At 37.8% G+C, this 17664-nt stretch overlaps 1 protein-coding gene across 1 annotated transcript; it reads right to left on the bottom strand.

The window, feature by feature from the left end:
- Positions 1–7493: 7493 nt before the first annotated feature.
- Positions 7494–8434, bottom strand: LOC103656254 (olfactory receptor 8B3-like). Its single transcript, XM_008683613.2, has one exon. It carries the CDS (start codon positions 8424–8426, stop codon positions 7494–7496), a length of 933 nt encoding a protein of 310 aa, XP_008681835.2. The 5' UTR covers positions 8427–8434.
- Between the last annotated feature and the right edge of the window lie 9230 nt (positions 8435–17664).

The following is a 17664-nucleotide window of genomic DNA, read 5'->3' as shown; positions in this document are numbered from 1 at the left end:
TGCAACATGCAGTAGAATGAAACTGGAACCCTTGCTTACACCATACACAAAAATAAATTCCAATTGGATGAAAGACCTGAATGTGAGACAGGAAACCCACAAAATGCTAGAGGAGAACATAGGCAGTAACCTCCTTGACATCGGCTGTACCAGTCTCTTACTGGATATGCCTCCTAAGGGAAGGGAAACAAAGGCAAAAATAAACTATTGCAACTTCATCAAAATGAAACGCTTCTGCACAGCGAAGGAAGCAACTAAACAAACTAAAGAAACTAAAAGGCAACCTTCAGAATGGGAGAAGATATTTGCAAATGATATATTCGATAAAAGCTTAGTATCCAGAATAGATTAAGAGTTTATAAATCTCAACACCCAAAAAAACAAATAACCCACTTAAAAGATCATCAGAAGACATGAATAGACATTTCTCCAAAAACATACAGATGGCCAAGAGAAACATGAATAAATGCTCAACATCACTCATCATTAGGAAAATGCAAATCAAAACTATAAGGAATATCACCTCACACAAGCCACAGTGGCTAAATTTAACAACACAGGAAACAACAGATGTTGGCAAGAATGAAGATAGAGGGAGACATCTTACACTGTTGGTGGGCATGCAAACTGGTGTAGCCACTCTGGGAAACAGTATGGAAGTATTTCAGAAAGTTAAAAACAGAACAACCCTAGGATTCAGCAATTGCACTACTAAGTATTTGCCCAAAGGATACAAAAATATTGATTCAAAGGGATACATGCACCCTATGCTTATAGCAGCATTATCAACAATATCCAAATTATGGAAAGACCCCAAATATCCACTGAATGATGAAATGATGAAGTATGGTATAGATATACAATGGACTATTCCTCACCTATAAAAAATAATGAAATCTTGGCATTTGCAATGTCTTGGATGGACCTAGAGACTGTGATGCTAAGCAAAATAAGTCGGTCAGAGAAAAATCAATACCACATGATTTCACTCATGTGTTGAATTTAAGAAACAAGACAAATGAATACGAGGGGACAAAGGAGAGGAAATGAAGAGACAGATTCTTAACTACAGAGAACAAACTGATGGTTACTAGAGGGGAGCTGAGTGGGGGATGGATTAAATAGGTGATGGGGATAAAGGAGGGCACTTGTAATGAGCACCGGATGGTCTATGGAAGTGATAAACCATTAAATTCTACACCTGAAATTAATATTACACGGTATATTAACTAACTGAATTTAAACAAAAATGTGGAGGAGAAAAAAAAAGAAAAGACTTTATCAAGAATATAGAAGGGTTAAGGAAATGATATTATGTAATGTTACGAGAACTATCTCCTCTTTACATTACTCTAAGCATAGACATATAACTCTCTACATATACAATGGGGTTCTCTATGGACTTTGCTCCTCCCACAGAACCTGGTGGAAATTCCTCATTGAGTGTAGTAAAAACATTGTCTCTGCCCCAGACTGGTTCACATTATTCCACACATTACTCTACTTCTGCTGGCCTCTTCTGTGTGAGCCATTCTACTCTGTACTTGGAAAGCTCTTCCCTTCACCTGAGCCTTCATGCTGAGTTTGGTTTTTTGATTACTTTAGTATTTAATTTAAATACAGGTAGAATCCAAGTTTTTCAGCCTTAATTTACTATGAAAGTTGCATACATACATACATATATCAAGTCTACAAAATATATACTTCTACCATTATTATGAACGGAACAGCTTATAATGACCATGCAGACCTATAAATAGACTATTTCAGGTCCCAGAGCCCTCTGTGTGCCCCTAGGTCCACCCATTCTCCACCTTGATACTGTTGCAATCATGCTCCAGCTTTTGTTCACAGCTTCATCACTTAAGTGGGCCCTCATGGTGTTCCACATCCAGCCGGAAGAAGGACGAAGAGAACATGGGAGTGATTATTATAATATACCCTTATGTGTTTCCACATACTGTGTAGGCCAGGATAAAATAATACATTCACACATTCTGTATTAGGCAATAGAGATTCCAAATATAAAATAGGAAAGATACCTTCTTGACATTTTGCTTAGTTTAGCATGTTGCTTTTATTTGTGTTCTGAGACTTATTATTCACTGAAATCATTTTCATGTTTCATGGATATTTAAAAGTACAGTATATTAGTAATAATAACAATAATAATAATAATACCCTGATATACTTAAAATAAAAACACCAAGTCGTACTCTCAGCTCTACCACTTACAAGTTGTAATTTGAGACAAACCATGAACATATCTGAGCATCAGTTTCATCATCTATGAAATGAAAACTAAGCTTCCCTCTCCTCTTTATCTCACATTATTTCCCCTTGGAATACATAAACTGACAGATGTGACAGCAGAAAAACTAAAACACATTAAGAAAAATTGTAACAACCTGTACGTCTCTATATTAGTACTCAAAGTGGGTTAATTTAACTTCATGTCAGAGAAAGACTTTCAACAGCCCCTTCCTTTGATTCCACTTAGTACTCAAAGTGGGTTAATTTAACTTCATGTCAGAGAAAGACTTTCAACAGCCCCTTCCTTTGTCTCCCTCAGAAAGTAAAACTTCACACCGAGTATGATTTTCATGTTTAAAGGTACAACTTTGTACAACCAAGCCCTGCAGATAAACCAAACCTGGTCATCAGCTGGTAAGACAGTGAAATGTCCCAATAGAAGAGAGAAAAGCCAACTATGACAGATTCAGAAAAATACCATGTCTGTCCCCCAGCATGGACATCGATTCAACAAAATCAATTTTAAGAAGAAATTTTGACCGCATAAGACTGATTTTAGAATCTATCTATTCTGTGGTATTAAGAAAATCTACATTTATATCTTTTCCTTCTTATGCCTTATTTATATTTGTGACATACATGCCAGTGCCACACATTGCTAGGTACTTAGACGTACAAAACGCTGGGTGTGTGCATGCAAGTGAATGTGCATGTGTGTGTGTTAGTACATGTGTGTGTGTGTGTCTGTGTTTCCATGAACAAGCAACTGATTAAAGCAATAACCATTTCCTTTTCCTAGATTCAGCAAATACTTCCAGCTCAGCCCTTCCTCTCAGGAGCTGGAACCAGGAGCCATCTACCTGAAAGTTGGGATGCATACCATACAATGGCAGTGATCTCATAAACTATGACTTAAACACTATGTGTAGGGTGTGTGTGTGTGTTTAAGGAGGCAGTGTAAAGAGGAGTGGAGAATGAGGTTCAATAAATTTAGGGGTTCAGCAATTTAAAAACATGGAACTCAGAACCCGTTGTACTCTGCTCTTCATGACACCTGAACCTCAGTGTACCCTGATCATGCTCATTCCAAACCTGGTCCCAAGCAACCACAGCAGTTCCCTTACAGAAAGTTTATATTATACAAATCCAGAATGTAATCAGCTTTGCTTCTGGTTCTGAAGTAGGAGGATCATATTCTGTTATTGCCCAGAGAGTCCAAGCTTTTATACTGATTCAGAGACGGTTCTGTCCTAGGACACAGACACAGACAAATACCATGACTTCCCGGCTTGACTTCTAGCTGTGACAATTTCAACAGACTCATACTTTCTTTCATAACTTCTTAAACGGCCATTCACATAGCACACAAAAAGCAAAAGCCATAAGGGATAAGTCTATGTTGTGCATGTAACACACCTGACTTGGTGCTCCTCCTTTTGAAAAAAGTCCCAAACATATATAGTGCTTAAATTACTAACCAGAAATCTGTCAGCTAAGTTGCTTTTACAAAAACTTTGCAAATCTAGACTTTAATAAACTGTCTTTATAACTTTTATAACAATTTTTAATGACCTTTTCCCCAAGTAACCTGAAAATATGGAATTTATTTGCATACGTAGTTTATTCTTTCAACAATAAAAATTATCTTTTCTGAAAGTCTTCTTCTGAAATTGAGGAAGATTGCATTTGTATTTTGAGGTTTCTCAAATGAAAGATTAGTGACCAGGTTTAACACATACATTTAGCTACTTCAAATAGTGATATAAAATATAAAAAAGTGGAGACACCTTTGCAATGTCTATAATGATTTCTGAATAGCAGACATCGTTTATGTATTGAAACACTTTTTTCGATAAGGAAAACAATTTCATCAAAACAGACAGTAAGTAAAAGAAATCAGAAAGAATGATTACCCACATTTACATCCACATGGATGGGACTGGAGGAGATTATGCTAAGTGAAGTCAAGCAGAGAAAGACGATTATCATATGGTTTCACTCATTTGTGGAACATAAGGAATAGCAGGGAGATGGGTAGAAGGAAGGGAATAATGAAGGGGGGTAAACAGAAGGGGGATTGAACCACGAGAGACTATGGACTCTGGGAAACAAACTGAGAGTTTTAGAGGGGGGGGGATGGGCTAGCCCAGTGATGGGTATTAAGGAGGGCACATATTGCATGGAACACTGGGCGTTATATGCAAACAATGAATCATGGAGCACTACATCAAAAACTAATGATGTGCTGTATGATGACTAACATATCATAATAAAAAAATTATGCATATCAAAAAAAAGAAAACAAACAAAAATATAACCAAAACCAACTATTTTATGTAAATGGAACTTGTTAAATGAAAATCAAGCATGCTTATATGGAGATCAGGGAATATGGTGTGAGAGGTCATTTAAAACCATAAGTCAGTAACTCTGTGATGACAGATCGTAACTACACTTATCACAGTGAGCATTTCGTAGTGTATATAAATATCAGATCACTACGATGTACGTGTGATACTGATAAGAGTATTGTATGTCAAGTATACTTCAATTAAAATTAAATTAATTTTTAAAAATAAATAAATAAGCCATAGTCAAGGGTTTACTGATGCCAAACATCTAAAACCCAAACAAGCCAACAAACCAGTTACGCTAAATTTCACAATACCTAAATCTTGAGTGGAAATCAGAAAAGCGGTAAAATAGTAAATAGTATTAAAGTTATCTTAGAAATATTTAATATTATCAGTTGATTAAGGAATAGGGGTTTTTTGTTTCAAGTTTTTATTTAAATTCTAGTTAGTTAACATACAGTGTAATATTGGCTTCAGGTCTAGAATTTAGGATTAAGGGTTTTTAAAGTAGTCATTATTTTGTGTTTCCTCAAAAGAAAAGTAATCAAACATCTTATTTCAGAAAAGAAATTGTCACAATTTGGTTTATTCACCAAATGTTTCTTTCAAGTTGTCGTTGCTCTCCCAGATGCAATTTCAGGGTTTTTGTAAATTAACATCCATTTGGGAGTAGCACGAGGAAGCCAACAAAAACAGGAGTGATTTAGCTGTTTTCCAGGTCCTCCAGCCCTGTAGGTTTATCCATTTAAATATCAATAACTCGCACTTTTATCCTACCCAGGGAAATCCTGTGATCTCCATGATATACCAAGAGCCTTCCAGAAAGGATCATAGAAAAAGCTAGCTGTCTTTTCCTCATCATTTGCTTTCTAAATTCCTTCATCTTAACTTGAGTTTTAAATACCAAACACTATTTAATCACCTGAAATTACTGTACTCTGTGCTCCTGGTTTCTCATAAATGTGGCCACAGTTTTGGTCTTCATTCCCCAAAACACTGTTAATGTAGGATCATTGTGCGTTATAAGTTTTATCACGGCTATATGGACAGTGGGGGGAATATTACAGTACTCTAAAGACCAGGATACAAAATCAGATGGAAATGTGGCTTTAAATCTCATAGTCCTTTTCTACAGAGAGAATTTCTTGCTTATTGTCCATGTGGTTTTTGGGTCCTGGCCTAATGTTTGTTTTTGGGTTCTTTTCTCTCCCGTGCCCTAGTCTCTGAACTACTAGTCTTTGTAAACATCCTAAAATCTTTAAATTAATTTCCAGAAAGATCTCCCTGTTGTGCCAATCCTAACTCAACCATCCTAACCTATTAGGACTTCTCCTTCAAAAGAAAATGAACTTTCAAACTATTTTCCTAAATCAACCATTACCCTGAGGGATATTCATGTGTAAGCCAACAAAGCACAGTCAGTGTTCAAAATAAAAAAGTTTTCTCATATTTCAGGATGACTGAAATAAAAACAATAAAATGAAGGAGATAAAAAGTATATTCGAAAGAGCAGTAGACTGAAATCAGGAGGCTAAGAGTATATCAAGGTTTTTTCTTCAAAGCTGTATGATTTAATTCATTGATTTTTATCAGCTTCTGTATCATGTCTATGCAATAAATATATATTGATATCTATTATATGTCTTACAGGAAATATGAAATCTCTGCCAAAAGGAGCTTAATGCATAGCTTTTACAGCTAGAAAGTGGATTGTATGTTATAGACATTGTGGAACCTGCAATATCTGTGAAACACTGGCATTTCAAGGAGGCACCGTACAGGCAAGTGGAGGGTGTAGACAGAAGTACGGATAATATGAATCATGATTCCAATGCCACAGTATAGTCACCAGGTGAGAAACTCCCCAGTGGTACAATATCACCCTCCTGTTACTTTATGTGATCATTTGCAGAAGCATTTATATATTTCCAAGAAAAATAAAATGAACTGCATAATGGCAACGTAAGAAACAGATAAATTTATTGGTTAATGTTATTCTTAAAAAGTTAAAGTGGTAAAGAGGAGAAGACATTGTGAAAATGATGAAGAAGGAAAAATATATTATTAAAAAATTGGGGGGAAAAGGGCTCTCTGTTCCTCCCTGTCTGACACACAGCCTCATCTGGTTCAGTCCCACTTGCATCCCCAAGACATGATGGTGAAAGTTGGAGTAAGTGGATTTGGCCATTTGGGCGCCTAGTCACTAGGGCTGCTTTTACTTCTGGCGAAGTGGATGCTGTTGCAATCATTGACCCCTTCATGGATCTGACGTTCTTGTGGGAAAAGCTGCCTAATACGAAGACATCAAGACGTTGATGAAGCAGGCATCAGAGGGCCCCCTCTGGACTCCACTGAGGAGCAGGTTGTCTCCTACAACTTTAACAGTGATGCTCACTCTTAGACCTTCCATGCTGAGGCTTACAGCATCCACAATGACTACTGTGTGCAGCTCATTTCCTGCTATGACGATGAGTTGGCTACAGAACCTGGCTGGTGGACCATATAGTCCCCTGGCCTCCAGGAGTAAGAGCCCTCTAGACCACCAGCACCAGTGAGAACAAGAGGAAGAGAGAGGCCCTCATTCACTGGGGAGTCCTTGCTCCAATTCATCACCTAACCCAATGAGGATCTCCCAACCTCTATACATAGTTTCCTCCTCAGAACCCCTGAAGGAGGAGAGGGACTTGGGGAGCCCTTCCTTGTCATGTACCATCAACAAAGTATACCGTACCCAGCCAAAGAAAAAAAGAAATAAATTAACAAATGATTCAAATTTCTGTCACCATGGTTACTAAGGTAGGATATGATCACTCCCACCTAAACTATTCTGATGAAAGAAACAGAATATATCAGCCCTATAACTATACCCACAGACAGTGACTCTGATCAAAACACTCTCCTACTCAGAGTTTTTCTCACAGCAAGTTTAATGTCTTTGTTTCTCAAGCTGTAAATGAAAGGGTTCATCATGGGAACCACACTGGTATAAAAGACAGAGGAGACTTTTCCTTCATCCATAGACCCATTAGAAGATGGTTTAAGATACATAAATGCACCTGATCCAAAGAACAAAAAAACAGCAATTATGTGGGAACTGCAGGTGCTGAAGGCTTTGGACCTGCCCTCAGTGGAGCTGATGCGCAGGATGCTGGAGAGGATGAAACCGTAGGTGACCAAGATGGTGACACTGGGCACAATCACATTGATGCCCACCACAATCAAAACCAACAGCTCGTTCACATAGGTGCTTGTGCAGGAGACCTGGAGCAGAGGGAGGATGTCACACAAATAATGGTTGATGATATTTGCATCACAGAAGGTCAGTCTCAGCATGCATCCTGTGTGAGCTGTGGCATCCAAAAATGCCTTCAAGTATGAACCAAGCATAAGGCTGAAACACACTTTAGGGGACATGACAACATTATACAAAAGTGGGTTACAGATGGCTACATAGCGATCATAGGCCATTGATGTCAGTACATAACATTCAGAAACAACAAAAAAACAGAAAAAGTACAGCTGGGTCATGCATCCCCTGTAGGAGATAATATTCTTCTTTGATGTGAAGTTAATCAGCATTTTGGGTATAAACACAGAAGAATAACAGAGGTCTATGAAGGACAAATTGAAGAGGCAATAGTACATGGGGGTATGGAGGTGTGAATTCAGCCCAATTAGAGTTATGAAGCACAAATTTCCCAACACAGTGACCATATACATGACTAGAAAGAGGCAGAACAGGGGGAGCTGTAGATCTGGTAGGTCTGTTAGCCCCACAAGAATGAATTCAGTCACAAAAGAGGAGTTTGTAGGAGCCATTCTTCACCAAGGGGATCTGTGAGCACAAGAAAACAGGATTACATTAGAGAAAAAGCCAGCTCTTCCCACAATATTTCATCCTATAGGAAGGGATATACACTGGAAATATCTGAGTCTAAGACTACCAAATCTGGACCCAGAAAAATCTGCCTTTTTTCCAACTTCCCCTTTTGTTAGAGGTTTATAAGCTAAATGGAACAAAGAGTCCCACAATTTAGCTTAGAGAGTGAAGTCCAGTGCTGTCACATGCAAACAGAACTGCTGGAAAAACCAAGGGAGAAGGGAGAAGCAGGATGGACCAGAGCACAACTGTCCTTCTCTGGACTCACAATTTCTTCCTTCACTTCAACCTTCCCTCCCATCAAGTAAAATTGGAGGCACAGACACTCTAACTTGTTACTGGTCTCTAATGCACATTAGACTTGGTGTGGTGGGGACAAGGACACTCTAATTCAAAACTAAGGGACCACAGTCTAGGAAAAGAATATGTCACAGAATAAAAGCCATAAATCCAGAAGAGTGAGAGTTGCATCCATGGAGAGGGAACTTACTGACAGAGATATTGTACCCTGCAACCCTTAAGTCTCTGAACATCCCCTCATCTCCCCTTGAACAGATTCTTCCTCACTTGAATCTCAGAACTGCACAAAATGAAAAAGAAAGTTGCATATCTTTGATCTCTGGATTTCCACCTCACAACAAGAGGGACATTCATATAAATGTAATTCAAGAACCCACCCTCCTCAGGCCAGAATATTTCAGTGCTTCCTGATCATTGTTCTTTACCTTTGCAGTCCTGGAAGGGCAATTTCAGGTTCTGAGGCTTTGGTCCCTTTGAATCCAAAAGGATGTTGCATACACTTAATTTCAGGTATGCCCTAGAAACCTTTCCAAACTACAGGTCATAATTTCTGTTTATGACTTTGAGTTCTCTCAAGCAACAGAGGAAAATAGTCTTTATTTTTATCTCATTTGCCACTTGATAAGATATAAATGATTGAATGTGGGTTTAATGATACAATGCACCTGCTTATAAACAGAGTAGAAGTTTGCTCAGTCTCTTGGGATTAGATTCTATGTGTAAAAGGGAAATAAGAGGATTGTATTTATACCCTAGACCATGCATCTGTCTTTAGTTCCTTGGAGACTACAAATTTCCTCAGGGTTTCTGATCACTCTAGGGATTGTCCATCTCCCAAGACGGAACCAAAAATGAACCCCATCTCCCTGTCATCTTCATCTCTGAAGGGAAATCTATTATTTATTTCCCTCTTCCTTCCCATACTCCTAAATGGAAAATTTTCTGCAAGGGTTCTGCCTCCAGGATTCTTTCTTTTTTTATCTGAAATTTTTCAAGAGAGAGGATCTCACATCAATTGTCTCTTTCCTGAGATATCTCCAAAATAATTTGCAATGTCATGTATCCCTTCTAAAGTTTTTACTTCTCTTTTTAAAGATTTTATTTACTATTTGAAAGAGAGAAAGAGCATGAGCAGGAGGAGTGGTAGAGGGAGAGGGAGAAGCAGACTGCTGCTGAGCAGGGAGCTCAACACAGGACTTAATCCCAGGACCATGAGATCATGACCTGAGCCAAAGTCAGACACCTAATGGACTGAGCCACCAAGGCATCCCTAAAGTTTTTACTTCTAAACATCTACTGGAAATTTGTACCTTACTATTCTGCTGGGACTTTTGTAATATTTCAGTAACTAAGGTCATCTCTTTCTCCTCATCACACACACAAATAAATCCAGCTATGCAGTTAGAGAATGTGTGTACAAATCTTACCTCCAGTCTTACTAATAACACCATGGACAAATTACTTCATGTCCTTCCTCTGGTGTCTTTGTAAAATAGAATGGTAAAAAAACAAAAAACAAAAAACAAAAAAACCCCCAGCACCTTTTCATTAAGTTGTTATGATGATTAAATGATAAAATGTGAGGAAAATGGCTAGAACAGTGCCTGTCCCATGGTAAATAATCAATTAACGTCCACTGTCATTATATATGTTCTCACAAATTCCAAGAGATCCTCCATCATCATACTCATCAGACATTTTTCTCTTTAATTCCTGTGTCCACCAATAAATTATAACTTCTATAAGAATAAACATCATTTTTGTCTTATTTGCTAACTACAGTATAACGTACATAGTAAGAACTCAGATATTTCTGAAAATGATGTTCTCTGGTTGCAAACCTTCGGAATATTTTCCACATATCTCACATGCTAAGCAAGAGAGTCTATAACCACAATGACCTCCATTCCTTTCCCTCAGCCACCACACAAAGTCAGGCAGTTTTTAGGCTCTAACTTAACTCTACTACTGAACTGTTGTGGCTCCTAACTATTTTCTAGCATTTTCACATACTTTCTTATTTAACTACTCACACTGCTGCTAGAATGAGCTTTGAGAGCTCGGATTTGTCATTCACTACTTCAAGAACTTTCAATCATTCTTCATTAACTTGGACAACTGAAATTTTGTCACAAAACTATGTCTTAAAACTATGATTCAGGGGCCCCTCGGTGGCTCAGTCATTGGGTGTCTGCCTTCGGCTCAGGGCGTGATCCCGGCGTTCTGGGATCGAGCCCCATGTCAGGCTCCTCTGCTGGGAGCCTGCTTCTTCCTCTCCCACACCCCCTGCTTGTCTCTTTCTCACTGGCTGTCTCTGTGTCAAATAAATAAATAAAATCTTTTAAAAAATAAATAAATAAATAAAACTATGATTCAGCCTCAGTAAAACTAAAGAAAAATTAGGTCAAAGTTATTTTTTCTTTCTTCCCCATCTTTATAGGATATAATTGAAAAATAATAATTTCACATATTTAAGATACATGACTTGATTTTATAAGTGTAATGTGAAATAATTGCCACAAACAAATTAATCAAAATATCTATCATCTTATGTAGTCAACTTTCTTTTTTTTTCTGTAGTGAGAACATTTAAGATCAATCCTCTTAGCAAATTTAAAAATATTCGATAAGGTGTTAACTATAGTACATTGGTATATATTAGATCTCCAGAACTTATTCATCATGCATAAAGGAAACCTTGTACACCTTGACCAACACAGTACAAGAATTCGTCCCTTTTCTCCATAAACTCACCAATGCTTATCTGTTGTCTTTTTTTATAATAGCCATTTTAACAGACATGAGGGGATAGCTCATTGTGGTTTGCGTTTGCATTTGCATTTCTCTAATGATCAGTGATATTGAGCATCTTTTCATATACTTGTCGAACACCATGTTTTTTTGGAGAAATGTGTATTCAGGTCCTTTGCCCATTTTTAATAGTTTTTTGTTTTGTGTTGTTGTTACTATTGAGTTTCAAGTGTTGCTTACATATTTTGGAAATAAACTTTTACCAGATATATGGCTTACCAACATTTCTGCCTATTCCTTAGGTTGCTTTTTCATTTTGTTGATTACTTCTATTCCTCTAAAGAAGCTTAATATATATATATTTCTTTATTTGAGACAGAGAGAGATAGAAAGCATGGAGGTAGAGGGATAGGGAGAAGCAGACTACCTGTGCAGAGAGCCTCATGTAGGGCTCCATCCCAGGATCCTGACATTATGACCTGAGCTTAAGGCAGATGCTTAACTGAGCCACCCAAGCACCCCTAAAGAAGTTTTTGTCTGATGTTATACCACTTACCTATCTTAGTTTCTTGTTGCCTTTGTCTTTGGTGTCATATCCAAGAAAATCCTCCATTTTATGCAAAGAGCTATATCTGGGTTTTCTCATCTATTCCACTGGCCTCTCTGTTTATCTTTATGCCAATACACACTCTCTTGGTTACTATAGCTTTCTCGTAAATTTTGTTCGGAAGTATGAATGAGTCTTCCTGCTTTACTCTTTTTCAAGATTGTTTTGGCTGTTCAGGGTCCCTTGAATTCCCATATCAATTTTAGGATGAATGTGTTTTGTCCTGCCAAAAAAAAAAAAAGTCATTGGAATTCTTATTTAGGAATGTGTTGAATCCGTAGATCACTTTGGGTAGTATTAATGTCTTAACAATAGTTAAGTCTTCCAATTCATGAAAATTAAATATCTTTCCATTTATTTATGCCTTTTGTATTTTCTTTCAGCAAAGTTTTCCCATTTTGATTTTAAAGTCTTTTATCTTCTTGGTTAAGTATTTCATTCTATTCCATTTCATGCTATAAATGGAACTGTTTTCTTAGTTTCCTTTATGGATTGTTCATTGTTAGTGCATATAAAGGCTACTAATTTTTGTATCTTGACTTTGTAGCTTGCTACTTACCTAAGTTCCTTTGTGGTTTCAATTTGTGTGTGTATGTGTGGAAGCTTTAAAATGTTCTACATACATGATCCTAACATTTGTGAAGAGAGATAATATTCCTCCTTCTTCTCCAACTGGGATGTTTTTATTTTTATTCCTTGACTGACATCCTGGCTAGAAATTCCAGTGCTGTATTGAATAGAAACTGTGAGAGTGAGTGTCCTTCTTTTGACCCTGAATCTTGAGAAAAGTTCAGATTTCACCATTAAGGATAATGTTCTCTGGGTTTTTCAAATACAGCTTTTATTCTGCTGAGGTGTTTCCTTCCAGTCTTAGTCTGTTGAAAAAATTTACCACGAAAGGATGTTGAATTTGGTTCAAAGCTTTTTGTGAATCAATTGACATGATTGTGTGTGTTTGTGTGTGTGTGTTTCCTTCATTTTAGTAATGTGGTGTGTTACCTTGATCCGTTTTCGTATGTTGAACCATTCTTGCATTGCAGGAATAATCCCACATTGTCATGGTGTATATTTCTTTTAATGTGCTGATGAATTTGATTTGCTAGTATATTGAGGATGCTTGCATTATTGTTCATTAAGGATATTGGTCTATAGACCTTTTCTTGCAGAGTCTCTATCTGGCTCGGGTATCAGGGTAATGGTGGCCTCAAAGTCTGAGTTAGGAAGTGTGCCATACTCTTCAATTTTTTGAAAAAGTTTGAGGACTGGTATCAATTCTTCTGATATTCCACAGAATTGATCAGTGAAGCAATGAGGTCCATGATTTTCCATTACTGGGAGATTTTTAATTACTAATTCAATATCCTTACTAATCATAGGTCCACTCGGATTTTCTATTTCTTCCAGATTTAATTATGGTAGGCTTTGAATTTCTAAGAATTTATCAATTTCGTCTACGTTATCCCATTTGTTGGCATATAGTTGTTCTTGGTACTCTCTCATAATCCCTTTTATTTCAGTAGAAGTGGTAGTAATATCCATACTTTCATTTCTGATTTTTTTCTTTGACATTTTTAAAAGTTTTAACAGTCTATGGAAACGGTCATACATATACAAGAGTAGGGAGCATATTACAATTTACTATGCAGAACCCATCACCAAGTTTCAAAAATTATCAACTCGTAGCCAATCCTCTTTATTCCTACCACCATTACTCAATCCCTTCTCCAGTCAGGTTATTTTGGAGAAAATCTGAGATATCATATTTTAGTATGTATTTCCAAAAGACAAATATTTATTTAAATTATAATAACAACACTACTTTATACTTAAAGTAAAACAATAATGCCTTAATACTATCAACTGTCCAATCAGTATCTCAATTTCCTTAATTGTAGGGTAGGATTTTAGATCCACAGTAAAAGTCTGAGGTACAGCTGTGTGATAAAGTTAGTGGATATACTTGGTCCATTCTGAAAAACTTACCTTGCAATTATTTAAATTGAAATCTGCTCAAATATAAGCCATAGCTCCCTTGGATACTCTACAAGCAAGAAACTGAGAGTTTCATTCTGCATTTAACATGGTTAGAGATAGAAAAAGTAAAGGAAATGAAGAAAAAGTATACTTCAACTCCTGACCTTAGTCCCTCCAACAAATTGTAGGTATCTATTATGCAACTGGGAGGAAAACTGTATAGAGATGACAGCTGAGAAGGGGTGGAAAATCTTTTCCCAGCAAAAATAGGGTAGACATTTTATTCTTTTTATTTATTTTTATTCATTTTATTGTTGAGTCAGGAAATATTCATGATCACTTTGTTCTTGTCAACAATATCTTGCTCTGATGTGATTAATTTGAGTCTTCTAACTTTTTTTCTTAGTCCATCTAGCTGAAGTTTTGTCAGTTTTGTTGATTTTTCCAAAGAACCAACTTTTGGCCTATTATCTATCTAGTTTTTCTATTCTCTATTTTATTTATCTCAGCTCTAGTGTTTATTTCCTTTCTCCTGCTAGATTTTCCTCCTTAAGTTGTACAATAAGCAAGGTCATTGACTTGAGATTTTTTTGCTTTTTAATGTAAGCATGTAGCTATAAATTTCCTCCTTGCCACTGTTTTGCAACATCCCATGAGTTTTGCTATACCGTGGCTTTGTTTTCACTCATATTTAAATATCCCCCAAATTCAGTTGTTTTTCTTCTTTGTTCCATTGTTTTCTTTAAAAGAGTGTTGTTTAATTTCCACATATTTGTGCATTTTCCCATATTCCTTCTGTTATTGATTTCCAACCTTATTCTGTTGTGGTCACAGGCAATACCTTCTATGATATTTCTCTTTTCAAATCTACTGACATTCAATTTGTAGCATAACAGATGGTCTATTCTGGAATTTAGCCCATGTGCATTTGAGGAAATGTGTATTCTGCTTTTGTTAGGTACGTGTTTTTATATGTCTGATAAATCTATTTAGTTAATTATGTTATTCAAGTCCTATGTTTCTTTCCTTATCTTATGTCTGGTTGTTCTATTATTGAGAATGGGAGATATGGTAGGGAGAGCTAAGAGGCAGCATAGTAGGAGGACCCTGTGCTGGTCTCATCCCTGAGCACAACTAGATAATACCAAATCATTCTGAATACTCGCAAAATTGACCTGAGAACTGACAGGACAAACTTCACAACTAGAGGGAGAGAAGAGGCCACACTGAGGAAGGTAGGAAGTGTGGAGACTGGTTTAGAGGAGAAACTGATCATGGGTGCTGTGGAGGGGAGGGAACACTGGGGGCAGAGAAAGGTGACTAAGTGGAGCACACAGGTGAAACACACAAAAAGAACATTTCCCCAAAGCCACTGGCTGGGAAAACAAAAGTGGCTGATTTTCATGAGTTCTTGCAAGCAGCAGGGCTCAAAAATGGGGTTTTAAAGGCCCAGAGCCTTGCCCAGGATAGAGTCCTGGGGGCATGGCCATACTCCTAGAGAGAAAGCAGGCAAGCAACCCAGGAGCAGATGGCATGATCTGAGGATCACCTAAGGCACACTGGGAGAGATGGTTCACTCTACTTGGAACACATCTGTGAGAGCTGGTGTTCACAGAGATGCCTTTCTGGTGACAAAAAAGCCAGTAGGCACCATCTCTTCCCCAATCCCTTGGCATAGGCACAGAACTACATGCTGAGTGCAGCTAACCTGGACACTGGCTACCTAGCATTTTTGCTCCACATCCCATGGCCCTGAACCCTGGCATGACTGCCCTTTTTGGTCAGATCTGCACTAGTTCAGCAGAAGACTGTCACAGAACTCTCTGCCTACACCATGTCCCTAAACCCTGTAGTTTTAGAAGTCAGCAAGTTTACTGGAATAGAGCTCAAATTATACTGTTCTGCTCCTGACAGGCAACCAGCCCAGAGACAGACAGGGTGAAAATGGTGATGTGAAGATCACCTGGGATGCACCAAGAGACATTATTTGCTTTTCTGAAAGTGCTGCCTTGAGTTTAGCAAGCCCAAGACCCCTCCCTGTGGACAAAGGAGCTGGCTGGTGCCATTTCCTTCCCCTGTCCCTAGCATAATCCAGCTTCAGCAAATAGCACAACACCAACACTGGTTGCCCACCCTGCTTACACCATGTCCCAACCCTGTCTGCTTGTTGGTCCTGCTCTTCTCTGGCAAGTGTGCCTGAGAAATAGAGCAGAGGGCCCCTCCCCAAGAAACCCCTCCCACAAACCCCCTACACACACCAACTCTACTGACCACTGAGTTCTACAAACCTTCAGCTCTCTTTTAACAAGCAAACCAGAGAACACCTAATTAAAACTCACCACACTGTGGCCAAGGTCCAAATACTCCCCAATATAGGCAAGGAGAAACTCCACAGAGGACTGACCTGAGGGGAAGGGCAGCCGAAACATAGCAGCAGAGTGCACACAGCACACACCAGAGTCACTTCCTGAAGTGCCAGGCCCTGCACAGTATAGGACTTCTTCATAAAGCCATTATTCTCCTAAGCAGGAAATGTAACAGGATTTCCTAACACACAGAAGACAGAGACCTAGACAAAACGCCAAGATGGAGAAATTCACCCCAAAAGAAAGAATAAGAAAAGGTTATGGCCAGAGACCTAATCAAAAGAGATATAAGTAATATGCCTGATCCAGAACTTAAAACAACAATCATGAGGATATGAGCTGGGCTTGAGAAAAGCATAGAAGACACCAGGAAGTCCCTTATTCCAGAGATAAAAGATCTAAAATATAGTCAGACCGAAATGAAAAATACAATAACAGAGATGGAAAATTTATTGAATGCAATGACCACAAGGATGGAAGAATCAGGGGAACCAATAAGTCATACAGAAGATAAAATTATGGAAAATAATGAAGCTGAAAAGAAGAGGGAAAGAAAAATATTGGATCACGGATGTAGACTTAGGGAACTCAGTGAATCCATAGTGTCATAACATTCATTTCACAGGAGTGCCAGAAGAAGAAGAGATGGTAAAGGGGGCAGAATGTTTATTTGAAACATCCCAAAACTGGGGAAGGAAACAGGCATCTAAATCCAGGAGGCACAGACAAGTCTCATCAAAATCAACAAAAGCATGGCAACATCAAGAGATATCATAATAAAATCTACAAAGTACAGAGATAAAGAAAAATCTAAAAGCAGCAAGATAAAAGAAGTCTCTAAGTTACATGGGGTTAATGTCATCCTCAAAGGGAGCCTCAGCAATCAGACAACAAAAAGAAATAAAAGGCATCCAAATCTGCAAGGAAGAAGTCCAACTTTTACTATTTGCAGATGACATAGTACTCTACATAGATATCCCGAAGACTCCACAAAAAATTGCTAGAACTGATATAGGAACTCAGTTAAAGTAACAGGAAACAAAATCAATGTAGGAAAATCTGTTGCATTTTTATACACTAATAATGAAGAAGCACAAAGAGAAAACAAGGAATCAATCCCATTTACAATTGCACCATAAACCATAAGATTAGGAAAAACCTAACCAAAGAGGTAAGATA

This window comes from Ursus maritimus, unplaced genomic scaffold (assembly GCF_017311325.1).
Source record: "Ursus maritimus isolate PB19 unplaced genomic scaffold, ASM1731132v1 scaffold_16, whole genome shotgun sequence".
Classification (NCBI taxonomy): Eukaryota; Metazoa; Chordata; class Mammalia; order Carnivora; family Ursidae; genus Ursus; species Ursus maritimus.
The sequence above is the reverse complement of the archived record's forward strand: the minus strand, read 5'-3'. Positions and strand labels throughout refer to the sequence as shown.

Bases quoted from the DNA above. Each gene is read 5' to 3' on its own strand.
- LOC103656254 (XM_008683613.2), bottom strand. From the start codon at position 8,426: ATGGCTCCTACAAACTCCTCTTTTGTGACTGAATTCATTCTTGTGGGG.